Source organism: Protopterus annectens, chromosome 7.part0 (genome assembly GCF_019279795.1).
Source record: "Protopterus annectens isolate FY-2018-M chromosome 7.part0, PAN1.0, whole genome shotgun sequence".
Lineage (NCBI taxonomy): Eukaryota > Metazoa > Chordata > Ceratodontiformes > Protopteridae > Protopterus > Protopterus annectens.
This window is the reverse complement of record NC_056739.1, coordinates 1,290,428,329-1,290,446,519: the sequence shown is the minus strand read 5'-3', so window position 1 is coordinate 1,290,446,519 and position 18,191 is coordinate 1,290,428,329. Positions and strand designations below refer to the sequence as shown.

The window sequence follows — 18,191 nt, the reverse complement described above, 5'->3', positions numbered from 1 at the left end:
ACTTCGGTTCTGAAATTCGGATTTGAAAATCTCAGAAGTTGTCCGACCGGCACTTGCGAACTGCTTTTGCTTCGGGCACTGCGCGGCTGAAGAAAATGGCGTCGGCTGCATCTTTTATACCCCTGGCGCACTGACATCAGGGAGGAGGCGACAGCAACCAACGCCGGACCTAGACTTTGGAATTCTGGCCGACTGAGGGTAGCCTGCCAGCAGGATAACCCAAAAGTAATGACTGCAACAGTGAAACATGATGAACATCAGTAACTATACTATTTAAACAGTAATACATTCAGAACAGATAATCCAAAGTTAAACAAGCTGATAAAAACATTCACTCTCGCTGTTTAAGTCTGGATCTGTGTCTTGACACGATGCTGGCAAATGAGATCAGAGGAGCTGGGGATGGGACAGAGAGAGGAGCTCAAGATTCAGACCCTAAGTCCTGTAAATGTGGCCGAGTCAGATTCAAGGACCAGATCCTAGACCCATTCACGAAGAATGAAAGGGACATCAGATTCACAGATTTAACATCCTCAGGAAGGTTTTGATTATGAAGCCAAACAAGTCTCCTCAAAACTGTTCTAGATGAGGAAGCCCTACTGGAAGACTCGGCCGCATCACAAGCACATCTTAGAATATGCACTGTCATGTGAGAAGCAGCTGTTAAAGAAGCATTTTATGAATTTACCTCAGCAGTAAGGATGGTTAACCACTACCTTCTGCATAATCTCAAAAGACAAAAGGAAAACAACATACATGCTTGAGAATTCAAAATTCAGAAAGTTACTGTACTAGAAAAGTAGATTTTCATCAACTTATTTATTACCTTCCAGTCTGTCAACAGGAATGGGATTAGTAGCAGTAACCTATTTAGAAACAGCAGATTTGTTAAAGTAACGATTGCTGGATCTGCTTTAGGACTAGAAAAGAGGTACTAGTGGGTCTTAAGTACCTTATATAACCTGTGTTACCTCTTGGGGACCGAAGGTTGCCTATCAAGCATACTTGATGCAGTGAGAAAATATTTACTAAATCAGGCAATACAAGAGGGATGGGTGCAGCTTTAGGCATCTTATGTATCTGCAACAAACTATAACACATTTTCTGTGGCACAGCAATTTAATTCTGATCCCACTGAAATGCCTCTTTCTTGTTATATAAAATGTCAATGAAAATCTCCTTCAACATGAAAATCTGAAGCAATTGTCCTCAGAATCAGAATTTTCAGATTAAAACTTCTAAGGTACATCCCTCACCATGTAAGAAATGTTTTTATTACCTCCAAAAAACCCTGTAAGAATGAAGGAATTGCTTTCTTTTTTTCCTCCCAGCAGGTTGAGAGGATGAGGTAAAAGTCGTAATCAGTTCCTTAGCAAAGCCCAATAAAGCTGACATGTCCACAGAAATACAAATAGGAAACAGTTTCTCACTAATCACTTTCTCCTCTAAAAAGGACTGGCTCTTAGACACAGTGGATGCAGCCTCCAAAACCCTACCCCTACCAAGTGAAAAACTCTTACCCGGTCATTCCCCAGACAGAGAAAAATGTCTCTACCTTCCCTTCGCGACTAAGGGCATCTCTACCTCTGCAGAAGACATGACTGACCCCGATATTTGGTGGTTTGGAAGGCTACACACAAAGAGGACCAGGGAACAATATGTGTAGTCTGAGGAACTACTGGCCACAGCAGACTCGCCCAACAATGGCTCAGGCAAACTGCTGATCTAATGGTAAGCCAGGAAAGATATCTGAAGAATGTGGAGTGAAGCTCTGAGAAGTTGGTATGGAAGGCAGATGAGAACAAGTGACTGATTTAAGTAAACCACTGAAAGTCCCTCACAAGCACAATATCCTGTCCCAGCACACAAAGCTTCAGTAAATAATGCATTTCTTCCAAAAAAATTAAATTTTCCTCAAGAGGTTACAAGAGTACCAACATAACTTTATGCCCCATTACAGTGACAGCCCAATTCACTTTGTTTCATAGTGACAATACACAAACTGACAAAAATACATTTCTTTTAGTCAGACAGTAAAAAAAATAAGTTTTTCCCCAGTGGGGACTTGAATAACAGCTGTTGGAAGTATCAATAGCCCACTGATTATCACAGGGCCTACTAAAGAAGGGGTCCTTTCAGCAGCAAAGAAACTGAACTATTTTGGCTCCGATTACCTTTTCTAAGGAGCATCTTGAGCAATCCTGGCAACTGGAGGGCATGAAAGATGCCCAAAACTTTGGGAACTGAACAGTATGGGGGGAAGGGGGGAGGTAATGCCAAAATAGCTTGGTCTACTGCAATGATGATCAGTTTATGAAACTCTGAAAATCTGAAAATCTCTTGTACTATGTCTTTCTTTGTGGAGCTAGACTCCAAGCACTTGATTTCAAGCTGCAGAGTCTATGATGCAACAGACTGGCATGGTGCCTAGCTAGCTAAGCTCAGGATATGGACAGGTAACAGGAAAAAAACTGCTCCTCTAACTGTGGTAAAAGGGAGAACTAAAGCTGTTCGAGTCCGAATGCACCTAACTGTAGGGTCTGCTCTTTCTTCTCCAGCTTTCACAAAGATCCTGCCAAAGAATGAGTGAGGGGAGACCCAGGAATCTTTTCTTCCATTTAAGCAGGAATACACTTACATACACTTGAAGGCAAAGGCTTCTTTGAACAAGAATCTTCAGTGAAATTCTGAAGTGAGACACACAACTTTTAAGCCCAACACTGTGCTTGGTACTGGAATACTCATCATTTGGCTTTCATTTATTAGGATTAGAGAATGATCTTTAGATGGTTTACTACAGCACTGCCTTTTTTAGGAATTTGGCTTCCAGAAGAATGTTTTACTGCACTCCTACATCCAGACCAACCATGGGCAGTCTGCGCAACTAGTGCTGTTTATACAAGAGAGTGTGGTGGTGTCTGTGATTACTGCTAGCACTTCCGGCAAGCAAAAATCTTTAAAAACACATGTAGAGCATAAATCAAGACCAGTATTTCATTGCCACTGATATGCTTATCTTAGTTCTGGTTAGCCAATCTCCTATAGCCCTTCTTTGGATGTATGAAGGGAATTAGCTGGCCCATATTTATCTGGTGCATTCACCAACTGAATTTCCTCTGAATGCTTGGGATAATGAGCAACACTTTGTCCACTGGACGTAGATGGTTAGCCATGAGGTCCTGAGGTACAACTGGAACTTTCTTCTAAGTAGTTTAACAAAGGGATTTCAGTATGGAAATTGACATACCTCAGGGCTCCTAATATCGGTCTAGCTCTCATGCAATCTTTCCCTGCATGCTGAGGATGAAAGAGCTGAGGAGAGAGGTCTTCACTGGCAAGAAGGCCCTGCTGACTATTATTTCTAATCTACTACTAAGAAGGTCTTGACACTGACTGAGACAAGTCTGACTTCTGGTAGGATGACAGAAATCCCCGGGTCAAACAGACAGGAGATGGCTAGATAGAATACTATTTAGACGGAATACTTTCTTTACCTCCTGCTAGTACAAGGCCTTTACCAGAGATTCATGCAGGTACAGACAGATGTGCACCTCCTGTTCTCAGAAATGAGCAAATACTAGAGTTAAACATTTGACTGTCATGGGATCAACAAAGAGCCCAGAGAGTACAAAGGAGAAAAAGTATTGGGATCACACCCAGAACTATGGTAACTTCTGTTATCTGAAAGAAAATAGGAAGAAAAATCTCTTTCATACCCAAGGTGACCCATCATGGCTTCTGGTATCAGTAAGAGCAGCATGGCCTGGCACGTAAGCATCCTGAACTTTACTGTTAGAAATAAACGTGGGTCTCCTAAAAATGCCATCTTTTCCTGGGATTAGGAACTGCCTGAAAAAGAACTCCTTTAATATGGAACCCTCTTTACTGCAGAACACATGATCAGCTGGTCTAACCCTGGATCTGTTATAGCCACTTGGTCTAGGGAGCAGGGGTCTAGAGTATCCCCCATGAAAGGCAAAGTTTCTAAAATCTTTTTTTTATCCCAACACAAATTACACAGTCAGCTCCCTCATACAGGTATCTGTAGTCCGAGCAAGCCACTAACTGCTGTAAAAGGTCAGCCCTCCTCCTAAATTTTTTTTTGGGAGGGGTAGTATGCACAGATACTAGCATGCACAAGACAGTCAAAACAGTGCAGCACTGTGCTTAGTGTGAGAGGGTCTCGCACCCTGATCTTTTGCCTAGCCCATCTTCTTCCCCCTCTAAAGACCCTCTTTCAGTGGCTTTATTTTATCTAAAGGCAGGAACTAGCAGCACCATTAGACACCCTATTCAACCAAAGCCTGAGTACCGGCTTCGTCCCAGCCGAGTGGAGGACAGCTACTGTCATCCCTTTGCACAAAGGTGGAGCTTCCACCGATCCAGAAAATTATAGACCCATTAGCCTAACTAGCCTGATCTGCACGGCCGTGGAGTGGATTATCATGGACCTCATTAACAAGGACATTGGCAACCTCCAGATACTTGATCCCACACAGTTTGGTTTTGTTAAGGGGAGGTCATGCCTGTTAAATTTGGTTGACTTCTTTGAGACAGTCACCAAAGCCATAGATAAGGGTAAGATGGTGCACACCACCTACCTTGACCTGGCCAAGGCCTTTGATAATATTCCACAGTTAGGTATAATAGATAAACTCTCTCAACTAGACATCAATCCATATGTTACCAGATGGGTAGCAAACTGGCTCACTGGTAGAACCCACCTAGTCAAAATAGGGGAGGCCAGCTCAAGTACTAGACACCCTTAACAAGCAGTGCACCCCAGAGATCGGTCTTGGGGCCTCTGCTGTTTTGAATATACTTCTCAGAGGTGCAGGCCAAATCTAGTGGGCTATGGCTGACCAAGTTTGCAGATGACTGCAAGCTGGGTGCTGTCATCAATTCCCCTAGTGATGTGGACATCCTCCAAGATGGTCTCACCCAAACAAATGACTTGGTGCCAGAAACAAGGCCTCAAACTGAATGCCAAAAAATGCATCATCTCCTCTTTTGGGAAGAATAACGTTCCCACAAATTATCACATTGATAATAAGGCACTAATCATGCAATCAGTCATAAGGGACTTGGGAACCCAGGCTGATAGCAAACTGACTTTTGACCAACATATTGCCTCTGTTGTACGGAAAGCTTTCTACATGGCCAGCCTAATTAGTAAGGGTATCTCATTCCAGGTACAAGGTGGTGAGAACACTCCTATATTCTTCCCTTATATGACCAATTATTGAATACAATGCCCCTTTCGGCATGTACCTCACAAAGCACATGCAGCAGCTGGAGAGACCACAGAAATTCCTCACTTAGAGAATTCAGGGCCTCAAACACCTACCCTACACAAATAGGATAAAAGCCCTGTCCCTGTACTCAGTCTCCTACAGACTTCTCAGAGGTGACCCCTGTCTGGCATACAAAGCAATCTCAGACCCCGCCCTGATGGGACTGCTGCATATCCGCAAGTCAACCTCCATTCGAGTAACCCACAAACGAGACCTCAACCTAGTCTGTGACATCAACAGGAATTGTTGGCAGGACAGATGTGTCCCAGAGACTCCCCTTTTGTGGAATAGACTCCCTCTCCGTGTAAAGCAGAGTACCTCATTAAACCTTTTTAAGTACAACCTGGATAACTTGATGGGGAACAGAAAATAAACCACTGGGATTCCACCAATGTTACAGCTGGACAGTGGCATAGGTGGTGACTTGTTGGAACATGGGCTAAATTCTTGGCTAGGCTTGTAAGGGCTTCGGGGCCAATAGCCTATTAACGTCCTATGATAAACTATTTAGTCCTGTCAATTTTCATTAAAAGGCCTTGGTCTTATGGAGACCGTTCTTGTTCAAGAGGACATTGAAAAGTAGGCTCTAGACATCTTCAGAGAAAGGATGTCTCCTTAGTTAGGCATGCCTTCTTATAACTGGAGCAAATGTACCAATGACAACATAGACAAATTTGAGTGACTGTTTGTCTTCTCTGAACAATGTCAAAGTTTTAGGAACCTTGTGGTTTCTTAGTCAATATCTCTTCTGTACAGTTCCAGGGTTAATGATTTAATCCTGACCTCTGGTCACTATATGCAGTGTGCATGTTTTCCCATGTCAGCATATGTTACTATCAGCTACACCAGTATCTCCTGTTTGGACTATTTCAAGGGGAAGTACGGCTAAGCACTGGGGAGTTTCTGAAACTTATGTTGGACAACTGGAAAGAAATCTGGATTAGCACATCTACTCAGGGCAGAGACAGCTGGTAAAAGAGGGAAGCCAGTTACTTTTAGGCTATAAATATATATCCTTAACTACGTGTTAAAGAACAAAGAACGTAGGGCTCTTATTTAGTCTACTCAAGATAAGCATTAGCATGCTTCTTACTAAAAACCCAGATAAGCATGCTGTATACTCATTGCCTTCAGTATTAGGTTAAGGGTTGGCGTAATCGTTACATGTTTACCTTACAGATAATACACCAGATCTGTAATATTTGCAATTACAGTATGTATGTACAATGGCTCAGAAATTATGATCTCTGCCTCACAGCGTCAGGGTTCAGAGTTTATTTCTGACCACTGGTTATTCACCTTGTAGAGTCTGCATTTTGGCATCATGTCTCAATATGTTTTCTTAGGATATTCTGTTTTCTTCCCACCTCTCCAAAATATGATGGTTGACTGGCTATTCAAACGGTTCATTTATATGGCATTCACTTTTTCTCTTCTGGTCCAGGTTGTGGGTGAAAGTGCTCAAAGATAAATCAGCTACCTTATACAGTTAAATGTGGGTGGGAGCATCATGTTATTCCAGAGGGAAAAAAATAAGATTTGTAAACAGACTTCCTGTCCAACGGGAAATGTCTCAATCACTGCCAAGATATATGCAAGCACTAAAGATTCCCTGGGAAAGGAAATTAACTTCTATTTATGTTACTACACGTTCTTAAGCTTTAAAGCAATATAACACCAGAAATGGGCTGAGACAAAGCCACAGATATACAGCACAAGAATCAATTTCTGATTGACACACCAAGCATGGCTGGCTGTCAGACCAAAGGATTTAGCAGTTAGAAGTCTCTCGGCTGTTAAAATGCTCCTCTACAAACTATCACACATTACTCTGTGTGTGTGAGACAGACAGACTTAGGGAGCACAACTATATATGCAAGTGTGAGGGACCACAGGCATCAGATTTTACTGCTTGCAGCAGATTAAATAAAAGCCTTCCACAAGAAGACTTTATCTAAGCTATACATAACCATTATTTTGATTGCTAAACATTATAAATAGAAAGCATAACTTTTTTATTTCAAAATATTCCTTGCCATGAAAGTCTTAATTAGGTTTAAGTCTAATAAATAAAAGCTATGCTTTACATGCATATAGCACATGTAGATCATTAGAGCCATAAATTATGTATTTATTTCTTACAAAAAATTAACAATTTCCAAATATTTGGAAATGTGCAGTACATAAAATACATCGCCAGATTATGGAAAATGTATTTATGGCATGTACAAAAGGCAATGATAATGAATGTGCAGGTAAAAACATTAAATGACAGAACGATCTGCCTCTCCCCTCTAATGATTCCATTCCATATCTTATCATTTATTACTGCAGACAACTAGTAAACACACTTTTTTGTGCATGAATAGTTTAGTGAGAATACACTTTTAATAGGCACATTAAACCCCAAAAATGCAATAAAAAGACCATTTGTGTTGAATCTTGCAATAGCCAATTCATCCTGCCATTTTGTACTGCTCAATGGTGATCCGTGATTTCTCTCACAAAACACTTGGCATCCCAGAAAGAAAGCGGTCTTGCACAACATTCATATAACAAGAAAAACTCACCAGGTGTAGAAAAATCATACTAACAACCTGTCTGTAGAACAGCTGCACATCCTACATTGCCATTTTAATTACACAAGGGGAATTCAGTCTTCCAAATAAAAATGGAAACCACCAAATTTCAAATGGGGATAAGCACTGGTATGGCTGTCTTGTTCAGTCTTAACATTTTGCAGCACCCTATTCACACGTTTTCAAGTGCATGTCCTTTCCAAATAAGTTTTATCAATGTTGACCTGTTTCTGTGGGTTTTCTGATGTTTTCTTCCTGTACATTTGCTTTGAAAAAGAACATTCTTTTGCACTACACTATTTTTTTGAAAAAATCTGAGCATTTATGCCAAGTCTCTCAACTGCACAAGTCAAGTCACTTCAATCTCATTTTCTCTTCATAAGGCATATATATAATACAAGCAAACATGCCGGTGACCACCTTCTGAAAACCTCATCCCTCTCAATGTTTTTTTGGAGAGGTGGGGTCTCCAGAATTGCATTCAGTACTGGAGTTTAGGTCTAACTAGCTACCTAAAAATAAGGAAGTAAATTTATTTACACTTTGTTGACTGGGTTAATCCCACTATGCTGGTAACCTCTTTTCAAGGAAGACTTGAGGTGGTATTCGTATTAACTAGGGGAAGCCTGGTCATAGCACAGGGGAACTTCCCATACTCTTCGGAATACACAATGGAGGAGCCAGGAATTGCGGTTTAAACTGTGGCTTCAGCTAGCATGGAGAGATCTATTTTACATGAAAATGTCTTAGAAATTGGTATACTTACAGAAGAAAAATACTTTGCATTAAATGCCCATTTCAAATAATTTCTGGGGAAGAAGTATTTCCAGATGGGCAATCAAAGTACTCTCTCAAGCTGATTGTTTCTTTAAATGTTATATTTTCTGGGGATAATCAAAACAGTGCAATGCAGTGTCTTAATGAATTGAGCCTGGATCAGAATGAGCAAGTTGCCACTAATGAAGCAAAGTGCTGGTCTTCCACAGACTATGATAATGAACTCATTTTTCCTCCTTCCCTTATATACATTTGCAAATACTAGCAAAAATTCCCACACTGCAAGCTTAGTTGCAGATGGACAATGGCTCACTTGTGTAAAGATGTGGACTGCTGCAACCATAAAGCAGCTTTTTATACCTTAAAGCATTGTTTAGAATAAAGAATGTAGTCAAAATTTAGTGGTACTACTTGGCAATGTTTTCATCCAGTGGTAATCATCTGCTCCCTCCAATCAGGAAATTCAAGACAATAAATGCTGCTGCTCTTATTATTACTGCAAAACTAACTATGTGAACTACTTGCAAGTAGTTTTTAACATACACTGTACTAGATTTGACAAAGTCAACTGACGAAAATGCTTATCCCAACAAAGCTCCTTTAACGAGCATTACTGGTGTACAAGCATTCTTTGAAACTGGACTTATTTATTTTATAACATCAAGTGCTGAAACATTCTCAGATCCTTTATCTGCTCTCAAGCAAATCCCCTTCAATTTATGTTTTATTTCATTCTGGTTGTAGCCATAGCCTGTTTGGCTCCACCAGTTTGGTTTAGCATAACTAGGGGACCTCAACTATTTAGGAACTGTAGCTTTACAAAGTAAAATCAATAATATCGGTCACACATTTTCACCAGGTTTACCCTGTGTTCAATTCGGGAGGTGAGCACTGTGAGTGCTTGTAATGAGTGGCTTGAACTTTTACATGTGTGCATTTAATGATGCATATGGCTAGGTAATTTTATAGTGCACATGATCACATCATGTTCTTAAATGACCATCTGTACAAGAATAAGGCACTTCATGGCTGTGCATTATTTTAGGAAATTAACCAATAGTTTACATCAAGAGCAAATGCAGGAGGATAAAACATAAACAATACTTCTCAAGGAAGAAAGAGCCAAAACTGGCTCTGTCCCTGGAGGCCAAGTCCAATTTGTAAATAACAGTGATGACCTAAGAAAGCCATCTGGACAAAGTCACTTTAGAAGGCCTTTTATTATCTTTTGTTCTGTCCAAATAATATCTCATCAAGATAATGTGTTCAGCTCTATCTGAATAGTTGGGAAAATCAATAGATTGATTCAGATTGTTTTGTTCTCAAAGATACTCTGTCTTTGTGAAAAATCAAATAGGGGGTCGAACCGAAGAGCATGAAACAAGAAACAGCTGGCACTAAATTTAAATCCCAGTAGGAAAATTAAAAGGCGCCAACTGAACTCTGACTAGGAGCCTGCATGGAATCTCTGCTAAGAAGTCCAGAACTGCCTGAACAGGGCAGTAAAGGATCAATATTTTGGGCCTTAGCCCAATAAGGTAAATCCTCCTGGCTAAGGAAGGAAGTGGAGCAACCATGCTGTGAATCAGTAGATCTGGCACTGGGATTCCAGAAAAAGGCATGAGAATAGCGAGAGGAGATCCATCCTGCCCTGATAATGACCCCCACCCGATCAGGAGGCATCCGTGGTGACAGATCCACCAAGCAAGATGTTCTTGATGTTTGTTGACCACTGTGGAAACTCTTTGTTCTGTAAGGGTAGCTGACATCCTAACAGTGTTTGATGACTTTCCCAAATGAGAACAAAGGTCTATTGTGTAATCCCTGGCTTCTGGGGCTGTAGTGAGACCAAAGGGCAGGGCTCTGAACTGGAAATGACTGGACCCGAATCTTGTCTTCCTGACAGACAATGGCACACTTTTCATTACTTGCTGCTTAATTTTTTGCTGCAAGAAGATAAAATGTAACAGAAATTTAAACGTACACTCAAATCTGATACCACCACTTGGCACCTGAAGATGATTATCTAGTGTTTTAAACTGTTCATCCTGTTAGCTATTTTACACATTCAACAAACTGCAAGTATGAAAATCAGTGGTACAGCTCAATTTTAAATCATTCCTTATATAGGCATGACCGCCTTCAAGAAAGCTTTTATGATGGAAAAGCAGTATTAGTACTGTAAACAAATTAGAACTTACAGTATCCCACATGACAACATTTACATCCATGGAGAAAGAGTTGTTGATATGCTGTGTTATGTACAGATTCACAAAATCACAGAAGTGGTGGTACATGTTAACACCTAGTATTAAAAAAAGATAAAGAAATGTGAACATTCTTCTCAGCAATTCAGCTTATTTGATCACCATTTGTTTTGCAAAACCAGTATACATGAATTTTTCATAAGAAAAAAAACTTCTATGCTATATTCCAATTGGAAATTACTTTCTAAACCTCTATATTCATAGTTGCCTGCATTGTAATAGCTGAATGCAATAGGTATAAAAAAGCTAAATTAGTTTTCTACAAGATGCCAATAACCAATAAACTGACTCCAGAACCAGTGTCATTAAGTTTTAGTCATGCAGTCTCTTGTACAGCTCTAACTATAAGCCACTCTGCATCTTCAGTCCAGCTGTACTCCACCCTAACCAGACTTCATATATACTCTACTCTTATTTTATTTATTTTATTTTACATTTGTTGACCGGGCTAGTCTAATTGGATATATGTCCATTTTCAGAGGCCTGGGGAGAAAAGCTCCACATAAAACAGACACAAAGAGCATTAAAAATTCAGTTACAGAACATTAACACAAGTGTTAAAGGTAATTTAGCATACTTGATGGAACAGAAAAATAGAACAAAATATAAGATAAGATAATCCTTTGTTTTAGTGACTCCTTTAACACAGATGTTACACTACACAATTCTCAAGCCCGACTATACTTAAATTCAAATAATATGGTAACAAAACCTAAAAGTAAGATAACGCAATAAAGAATTTCTTTATAGAATAATGAATCAAATAAATGAACTCCAGTCAAATGAAACAAACAAAAAAAAATACACTGGATGTTGAGAAAAAGAACAGTTGTGTACACTTATCATAAATGTAGATGTTAGAGTGTATTCACTGTTGCAGTCATCACATTTGGGTTATCTGCTTACAGTAGCCCTCAGTCGGCCTGATTAACAAAGTCTTGGGCCCTGCGTTGGTTGCTGTCCCTTCATCCGTGACATCAGGTTGTCAGGGGTATAAAACATGCAGCCGACGCCATTACATCAGTTTTTCTTGCCCCAGATGTCAGGTGCCTCCCTAATGGGAAGTAATTAAATCTATAAATATACAAGGTTATACCTCCGACAAAAAAGCAAATACACCAAAAAGCTTTTGAGCATAGTAAAGGAGAGTAGAGGTATAGCCAAAATAAGTAAGGGGGCTGGAGGGAGGGTAACCAGGACTGCAACAGTGAATACACGCGGAACATTTACATTTATGGTAAGTGTACACAACTATACTAGGTTTGTGTTTCACTGTTGCAGTCATCACATTTGGGTAGATTCCCAAAGCCAAGGATGGGATGAGGAAATTAGATAGCATTAGGACCAGCTATAATGCCCTGCAAGACTGCAGTGGCAAAGCCAGCACTGGATTTAGAAAAAATATGCAGATGGTAATGCTTGGTGAAAGTATGTACAGAACTCCAGGTAGCAGCTTCTAGGATGTCCCTGGTAGGGACACCTTTGAGAAAGGCTGTAGAGGTAGATGCAGCTCTGGTTGAGTAGTGTCTGATCCTCTGTGGGATAGTTTTCCATGGTGCTTGTAGCAGAAATGAATGCAATGACCTATCCATTTGGAAATGGTTTGCTTTGAAATAGCCTTCCCTCTGCCCCTGCAGCAAATGCCACCAGCAGTTGTTCAGATTTCCTTCAAGGTTTACTCCTGTCCAAGTAATATTTAAGTTGCCTGTGCACATCTAATGTGTGCAGTATCCGTTCCCCTTTGTTCTGTGGATTAAGAAAGAAGTTTGGCAAATGATTGGACTGATTAAGGGCCACACTGGATACACCTTTGGCATGAAGGAGGGATTGGTCCTGAGGGTCACCCTGTCTGCATGAAAGATAATGAAAGGCTTCACTGCCATAATGGCCTGTAATTCAGATACCCTTCTTGCTGAAGTGATTGCTAAAAGGAAATCTGTTTTCCAAGAAAGGAATTTTAAGTCTGCAGTAGCAGCTGGCTCGAAAGGGGGAAGAGTGAGTTTCTCCAATACAAAGTTAAGGTCCCAGGCTAGAGTTGGAGCTCTCCTGGGTGGTCGAAAATTTTCGGCCACTCTGAGGAACTGCTTGAGCAGTGGACAAGAGAAGAGGGGAGGTTCTGTGTTACAATGAGCTGAAATAGCTGAGGCATGAATTTTGATGGAGGAGAAAGACAGGCCCTTGTGAAGCATCTCAGTTAAGTATTGTAAAATCTGAGGTAAATTGGGCACTGCTGTGCTCATCCCTTGAGATTGGTTCCAGGCACAGAATCTTTTCCATTTTTCAGCATAATATTTTCTAGTGCTAGGCCTCCTAGTCTCTAAATTGATATCCATCACTGGTTTACTGAGGAATGGGTAAAGGAGAGATTAGGTAATTAGCCAGGCTGCTAGATTCAGTGTTTGAAGCTGAGGGTGCAGAATCTGGTTCTCCTGCTGAAACAATAGAGTAGGAGTCTGAGGCAGGTGCCATGGGGCCAATAGTGACATACTGCGCAAGAAGGGATACCAATGCTGGCGTGGCCAGTCCGGTGCAATCAAAATTGTTCTTGGTTTGTCTTGTTTGATCTTTAGTAGTACTTTGGAGAGCAGAGGCAGAGGAGGAAAGTCTTAAACTGATAGGTTTTCCAGATTAAGGACAGAGCATCCACTTTCCAAGCTTGTTTGTGGGGAGTCCTTGTGCAAAATTTGTCCAATTGATAGTTCTGGGGGGGAGGCAAACAGGTTTGTATCTGTGCTCCCCCATTTGCTTGTAAACATGTTGAAAATCCTTGGTTCCAGTTTCCACTCGTGGGTACATGAGGTTTCTGCTTAGATCATCTGGCAGTGTGTTTCGTTTTCCTGGCAGGAATTGAGCTTGTAGATGCACTTGGTAGCTCAGGGCTGTGCTCCACAATGCCATGGCTAGTCTGCAGAGGGGGTAAGAATGCGTACCCCCCTGCTTGTTTATGTACCACATAATGGTGTTGTCCGTCTTTGCCATTAACTGTCTTGGAAGAATGTGGTCCTTGAAGGCTGTCAGAGCATTCTGTACAGCTAACACTTCTTTTTGATTGATATGCAGGTGCATTTGACATGGGTTCCATTTGCCCTGAATGCACTTCCCTGCCAGGTGAGCCCCCCCATGCATAGTCTGATGAGTCTGTTAGGGTTTGGGTGGCAGGGGGTAGTGTGAATGGAAGCCCCTTGTTTTGGTGGCAGGCATCTGCACACCAAAGGAACTCCAAGTGTAGGCAAGATATGATAGGAATCATTGCTTCTAGATCCTGTGAATGTTGACACCATAGGCTTTTTAGATACCATTGTAGTTTCCTCATATGCAGTCTTGCATATGGAATTAGAAAAATGCAGGAGACCATGAACCCAAAGGCTTGTAATATTTGCCTTGCAGATAGCAGGGTTTTTGTGGCCACTTGTTTGAAGTAGGTTGTCAATTGAATTTGTTTTTCTGGTGTAAGGAAAGCCATCTGGGTAGTTGTATTCAAGCTTGCTCCCAGGAATATAATTTGTTGAGAGGGTACCAGGTGTGATTTCTTTTCGTTTATGGTGTACCTCAGACAAGTTAGCACCCGTTGTACAAAGGCCAGATGATTCAAAAGTATGTCCTGGCTTTCTGCCTGAATTAGACAATCGTCCAGGTATGGGTATATTTGAATATTTCTTTGCCTGCAAAATGCAATGACTGGAGCTAGGCACTTTGTAAATACCCTGGGCACAGTAGATAAGCCAAAGGGCAGTGCAGAGAACTGACAGTGCATGCAGCCTGCTTTGAAGCGTAGGTCATCTTCTACAAGATTCCCTGATTGGGATGTGCAGGTAGGCTTCCTTTAAATCTAGTGTTGCCAACTAGGCGTCTTTGCCTAGCATAGCGAGCAACTGGTGAAGAGTCAGCATCTTGAATTTTAGAATCACCAAAAAGGTGTTTAGAGTAGACAGGTCCAGGATAGGCCACCATGAATCGTCTTTTCTGGGTACCAGGAAAACTCTCGAGTAGAACCCTTGTCCCTTTTCCTCTTTTGGTATCAAGTGAATAGCCCCATGCTCAAAAGAGAAGATACTTGCTATTGGGCCTCTGCTCACTGATTTGAGGGTAGATCTGGCCACCCGCTTGATGTTGGTAATGTATGGAAGTGAAATCTGTACCCCTGGGACACTATTTAAAACCCATTTGTCCTGGGGTAATGCGTTCCCAGTTCTTTGCATGAAGAGCAATATTTCTCCCCAAGTGGCAGTCAGCTGAGAAGTGCTTGGCAGTTTTAAAAAGAAACCATTGAGGCAGTTTACCATAAGGGGGAGTTTTATTACTCCCGGATTTGGAAGTAGAGGCCCCCCACTGCTTAGTCCTGTGCGTACCCTGGGACTGAAGCCTGGGAGCTCTGCTGGCTCTGGGTTTGGACTGAGAAGGCCTGGAAGAGGCAGGAAAAGACCAATTCTTGGAAGGCCGATGCGTACTAAACCTTGGAGGTTGAACTTGTAAAAAAATCTTTCAGTTTGCATAGATTTACCTTTTTCTTCCATTTTTTTTTTTTTTTTTTTTCTTTTGCCTTGTTGCCAAACAGACGGTCTTGGTTTAAGGGAGCATCCAGTAATTTCACTTTAACATGATCTAGCAAGGATTGCTCCTTAAGCTAATCATGCCTTCTAAGTACAGACCCAGTTACAGCAGCCCTACAAGATGCCTCTAGTGGATCAAAACCACATTGCAAAGTATGTTTTCCAACTTGTTCAGCTGAATGCAGTAAATTCTGTAAATCCTTATTTTCAGCACAATCAGGAATCAACATAATTTTCTGTTTAAGCAATCCAATAATATGCTGCTGATACTTTAACATATGAAACTGGCAGTTTAAGGACCTAATGGCCAAAGTTGCAGAAGTGTATACCTTCTTATCCCATCTATCCAGCGACCTGGAGCGTCTATCAGAGGGGGTAGGATTTTTGGCAGTAGTAGCTTTAAGGGACCCAAGGGCATTAAAGCTACTTCTGCCAAAAATCCTACCCCCTTCTGATAGACACTCCAGGGTGCTGGATATGGTCTCAGGATCCGCAGCAGGATTTTTAAAAAGGAACTTGCGAGAGTCAGGGACCCTGTAATATCTATTAGGTTTTCTGGGAGCAGGAGGTAAAGAGTCAGGGGCCAAGCTAGATTCTGAAAAGGCATCAACAATGTCTAGTACAGGATGTATGGCTAAGGGCCTGTGCTGGGGCAGGAGTAAGAAATCCCTAAGCCTCGTTTTTGAATCAGAGAAATCCAGACTTTCCCAACAAAAATGCTCCCTGAGGGTATGCAAGGTTTCACCAAAAAAAAAAATCCTCTGGGGGAGATGCAGAGGGAATACAGTCCTCAGCATCAGAATCCTCATAGATAAATAAGGGTAAATCCTGGCCATCAGGGAAAATAGAAAATTCAGAATCCTGATCAGAAGTGTCATAAGCAAACTCAGTCCTAGGTCTCAGAGAGGGAAGGTTGACTTCCCCAGATTAAAGTAATAAGGTCTTCAGCCATTCTTATGTTTTTTAGGCACAGAGGCCTAGCCACGTGGTCTGGGTGTCAGTTTTCTAGGCATGGTTCGAGTTTTAGGCCTTGAAGAAGAAGATGGCGTCGGTTTAATACGCAAGTCAGTAGGCCTTTCTACACCAGAAGCCAGTGCCTGCACAGCGGCTCCGGACCCATCCAAGGTAGAGGCATCCGCAGGTTCCACAGTTGAAGCATCTCATGGCATATCAGACTCCGAATGGGTCTCAGTAGAGGCATGCGAATCTGAAGTAGCAGGCATCAGGGGCTGCGAAAGTGGCTCACTGAGTACTGGCGACTGGCTTAGGAGAAGCGTTGTCGGCAGGTTTGGACCTCAGTGTCCATCTTTATCTTTGCGTTTTTTCAGAATGTTGGTAGTCGGATGGCTTACCGAAGACATATCAGGATAATTGAATCGAGCACCAAAATATTTAGAAGCGTAAGTATACCGACGACGGATAGTTCGTGGTTTAAATAAGGCATAAAACCAACAGTGAGGTATGTTGTGGTCAGGGCCTAAGCAAGGAATACAGTACGAATGAAAATCTTTGAGGTATTTGCTTTCCACAAGTAATGCAATTATTTACTTTTATTGACATTGGTTTAGAGCAAGAAAAAGTATCCTCAACGTGGTACTTCGCTTTTAGTTGAAGACTTCGGTTCTGAAACTCAACGAAAATTTCAGGAGTCAGACAACCGGCACTTGTGAACTGCTTCTGCTTCGGGCACTGCACGGCAAGAAAGACTGATGTAATGGTATTGGCTGCATGTTTTATACCCCTGACGACCTGACATCACGGAAGAAGGGACAGCAACCGACACAGGACCCAAGACTTTGTTAATCAGGCCGACTGAGGGCTAGTGCAATCAGATAACCCAAATGTGATGACTGCAACAGTGAAACATGAAGAACATGGGGAACTAATCTAAGTGAAAGCAGAAATAAAGTAATATTTATGAAGTCTGTGTGCAAGGAACAGACCAACTCTACTGGCCATGCAGTTTTTATCCACCATTAGTCCACATGTGTAAATGTTTATACATCTGAAACCATTAAGAGTCTTTTACTATCTGCACACTAAATCAGTCTGCAAGCTGCTCCATAACTTCACTAGCGCTGCTGTATAAATTTGTTTGAATAAAATGGATAATTAGTGACTGTCTCTATCTACACGAGAATCAAGAAGTCAAAATCAGTGTCTATGAACAAAGGAGTTCTAGCAAAAAAATATATTCTAATGCACTTGGAGGTCAGCCCAGGAAGGACAAGATTATCTGCTGTGTTCTATACCTGCCAGTAGTCTTCACTATGTTATAATGCACATTATGACCATATCTCTCAAAGGGAGGCACAGCACCACCTCTTCCGAGATCACTAGTGAAACTGCCCTTTATTCAGTTTCTCGGATCATTAGCTTATGAAGATTAATAATAGTGTCTGACAGTGAAAGAACAGATACAGCAAGGATGTTTAATCAAGAATTAAAAAAATGACTGAAAACACCTCAGCACTAGAACAAATGTGGATACAAGAAAGTAAAGCTGAGTAACATACTTGCCACAACAGATCTTCAAGGAAAAGTTACTATAACAATAAATTACATAATTTGGGTGTTTATCCACCATAATGTCCCTTTTTCATGTCAAATATTTCTCCAACTACTGACACTATCGCTGCAAGTAGCCAACACAGGTCAACACTTGCTTAGGTTCTGAATTAAGTGGCATGAGATTCCGTTATAACCAAGCATGGTCTCTTTCCC

General features: G+C 41.3%; 1 protein-coding gene across 3 annotated transcripts in view; it reads right to left on the bottom strand.

The window, feature by feature from the left end:
- Positions 1-18,191, bottom strand: part of EOGT (EGF domain specific O-linked N-acetylglucosamine transferase) — an 859,464-nt gene that overhangs the window by 263,546 nt on the left and 577,727 nt on the right. For all 3 annotated transcript variants that reach the window (XM_044077905.1, XM_044077906.1, XM_044077907.1), the window contains exon 8: positions 10,852-10,955. In XM_044077905.1, coding sequence (XP_043933840.1) covers positions 10,852-10,955 — 104 coding nt within the window. The remainder of the gene's footprint in view (positions 1-10,851; positions 10,956-18,191) is intronic.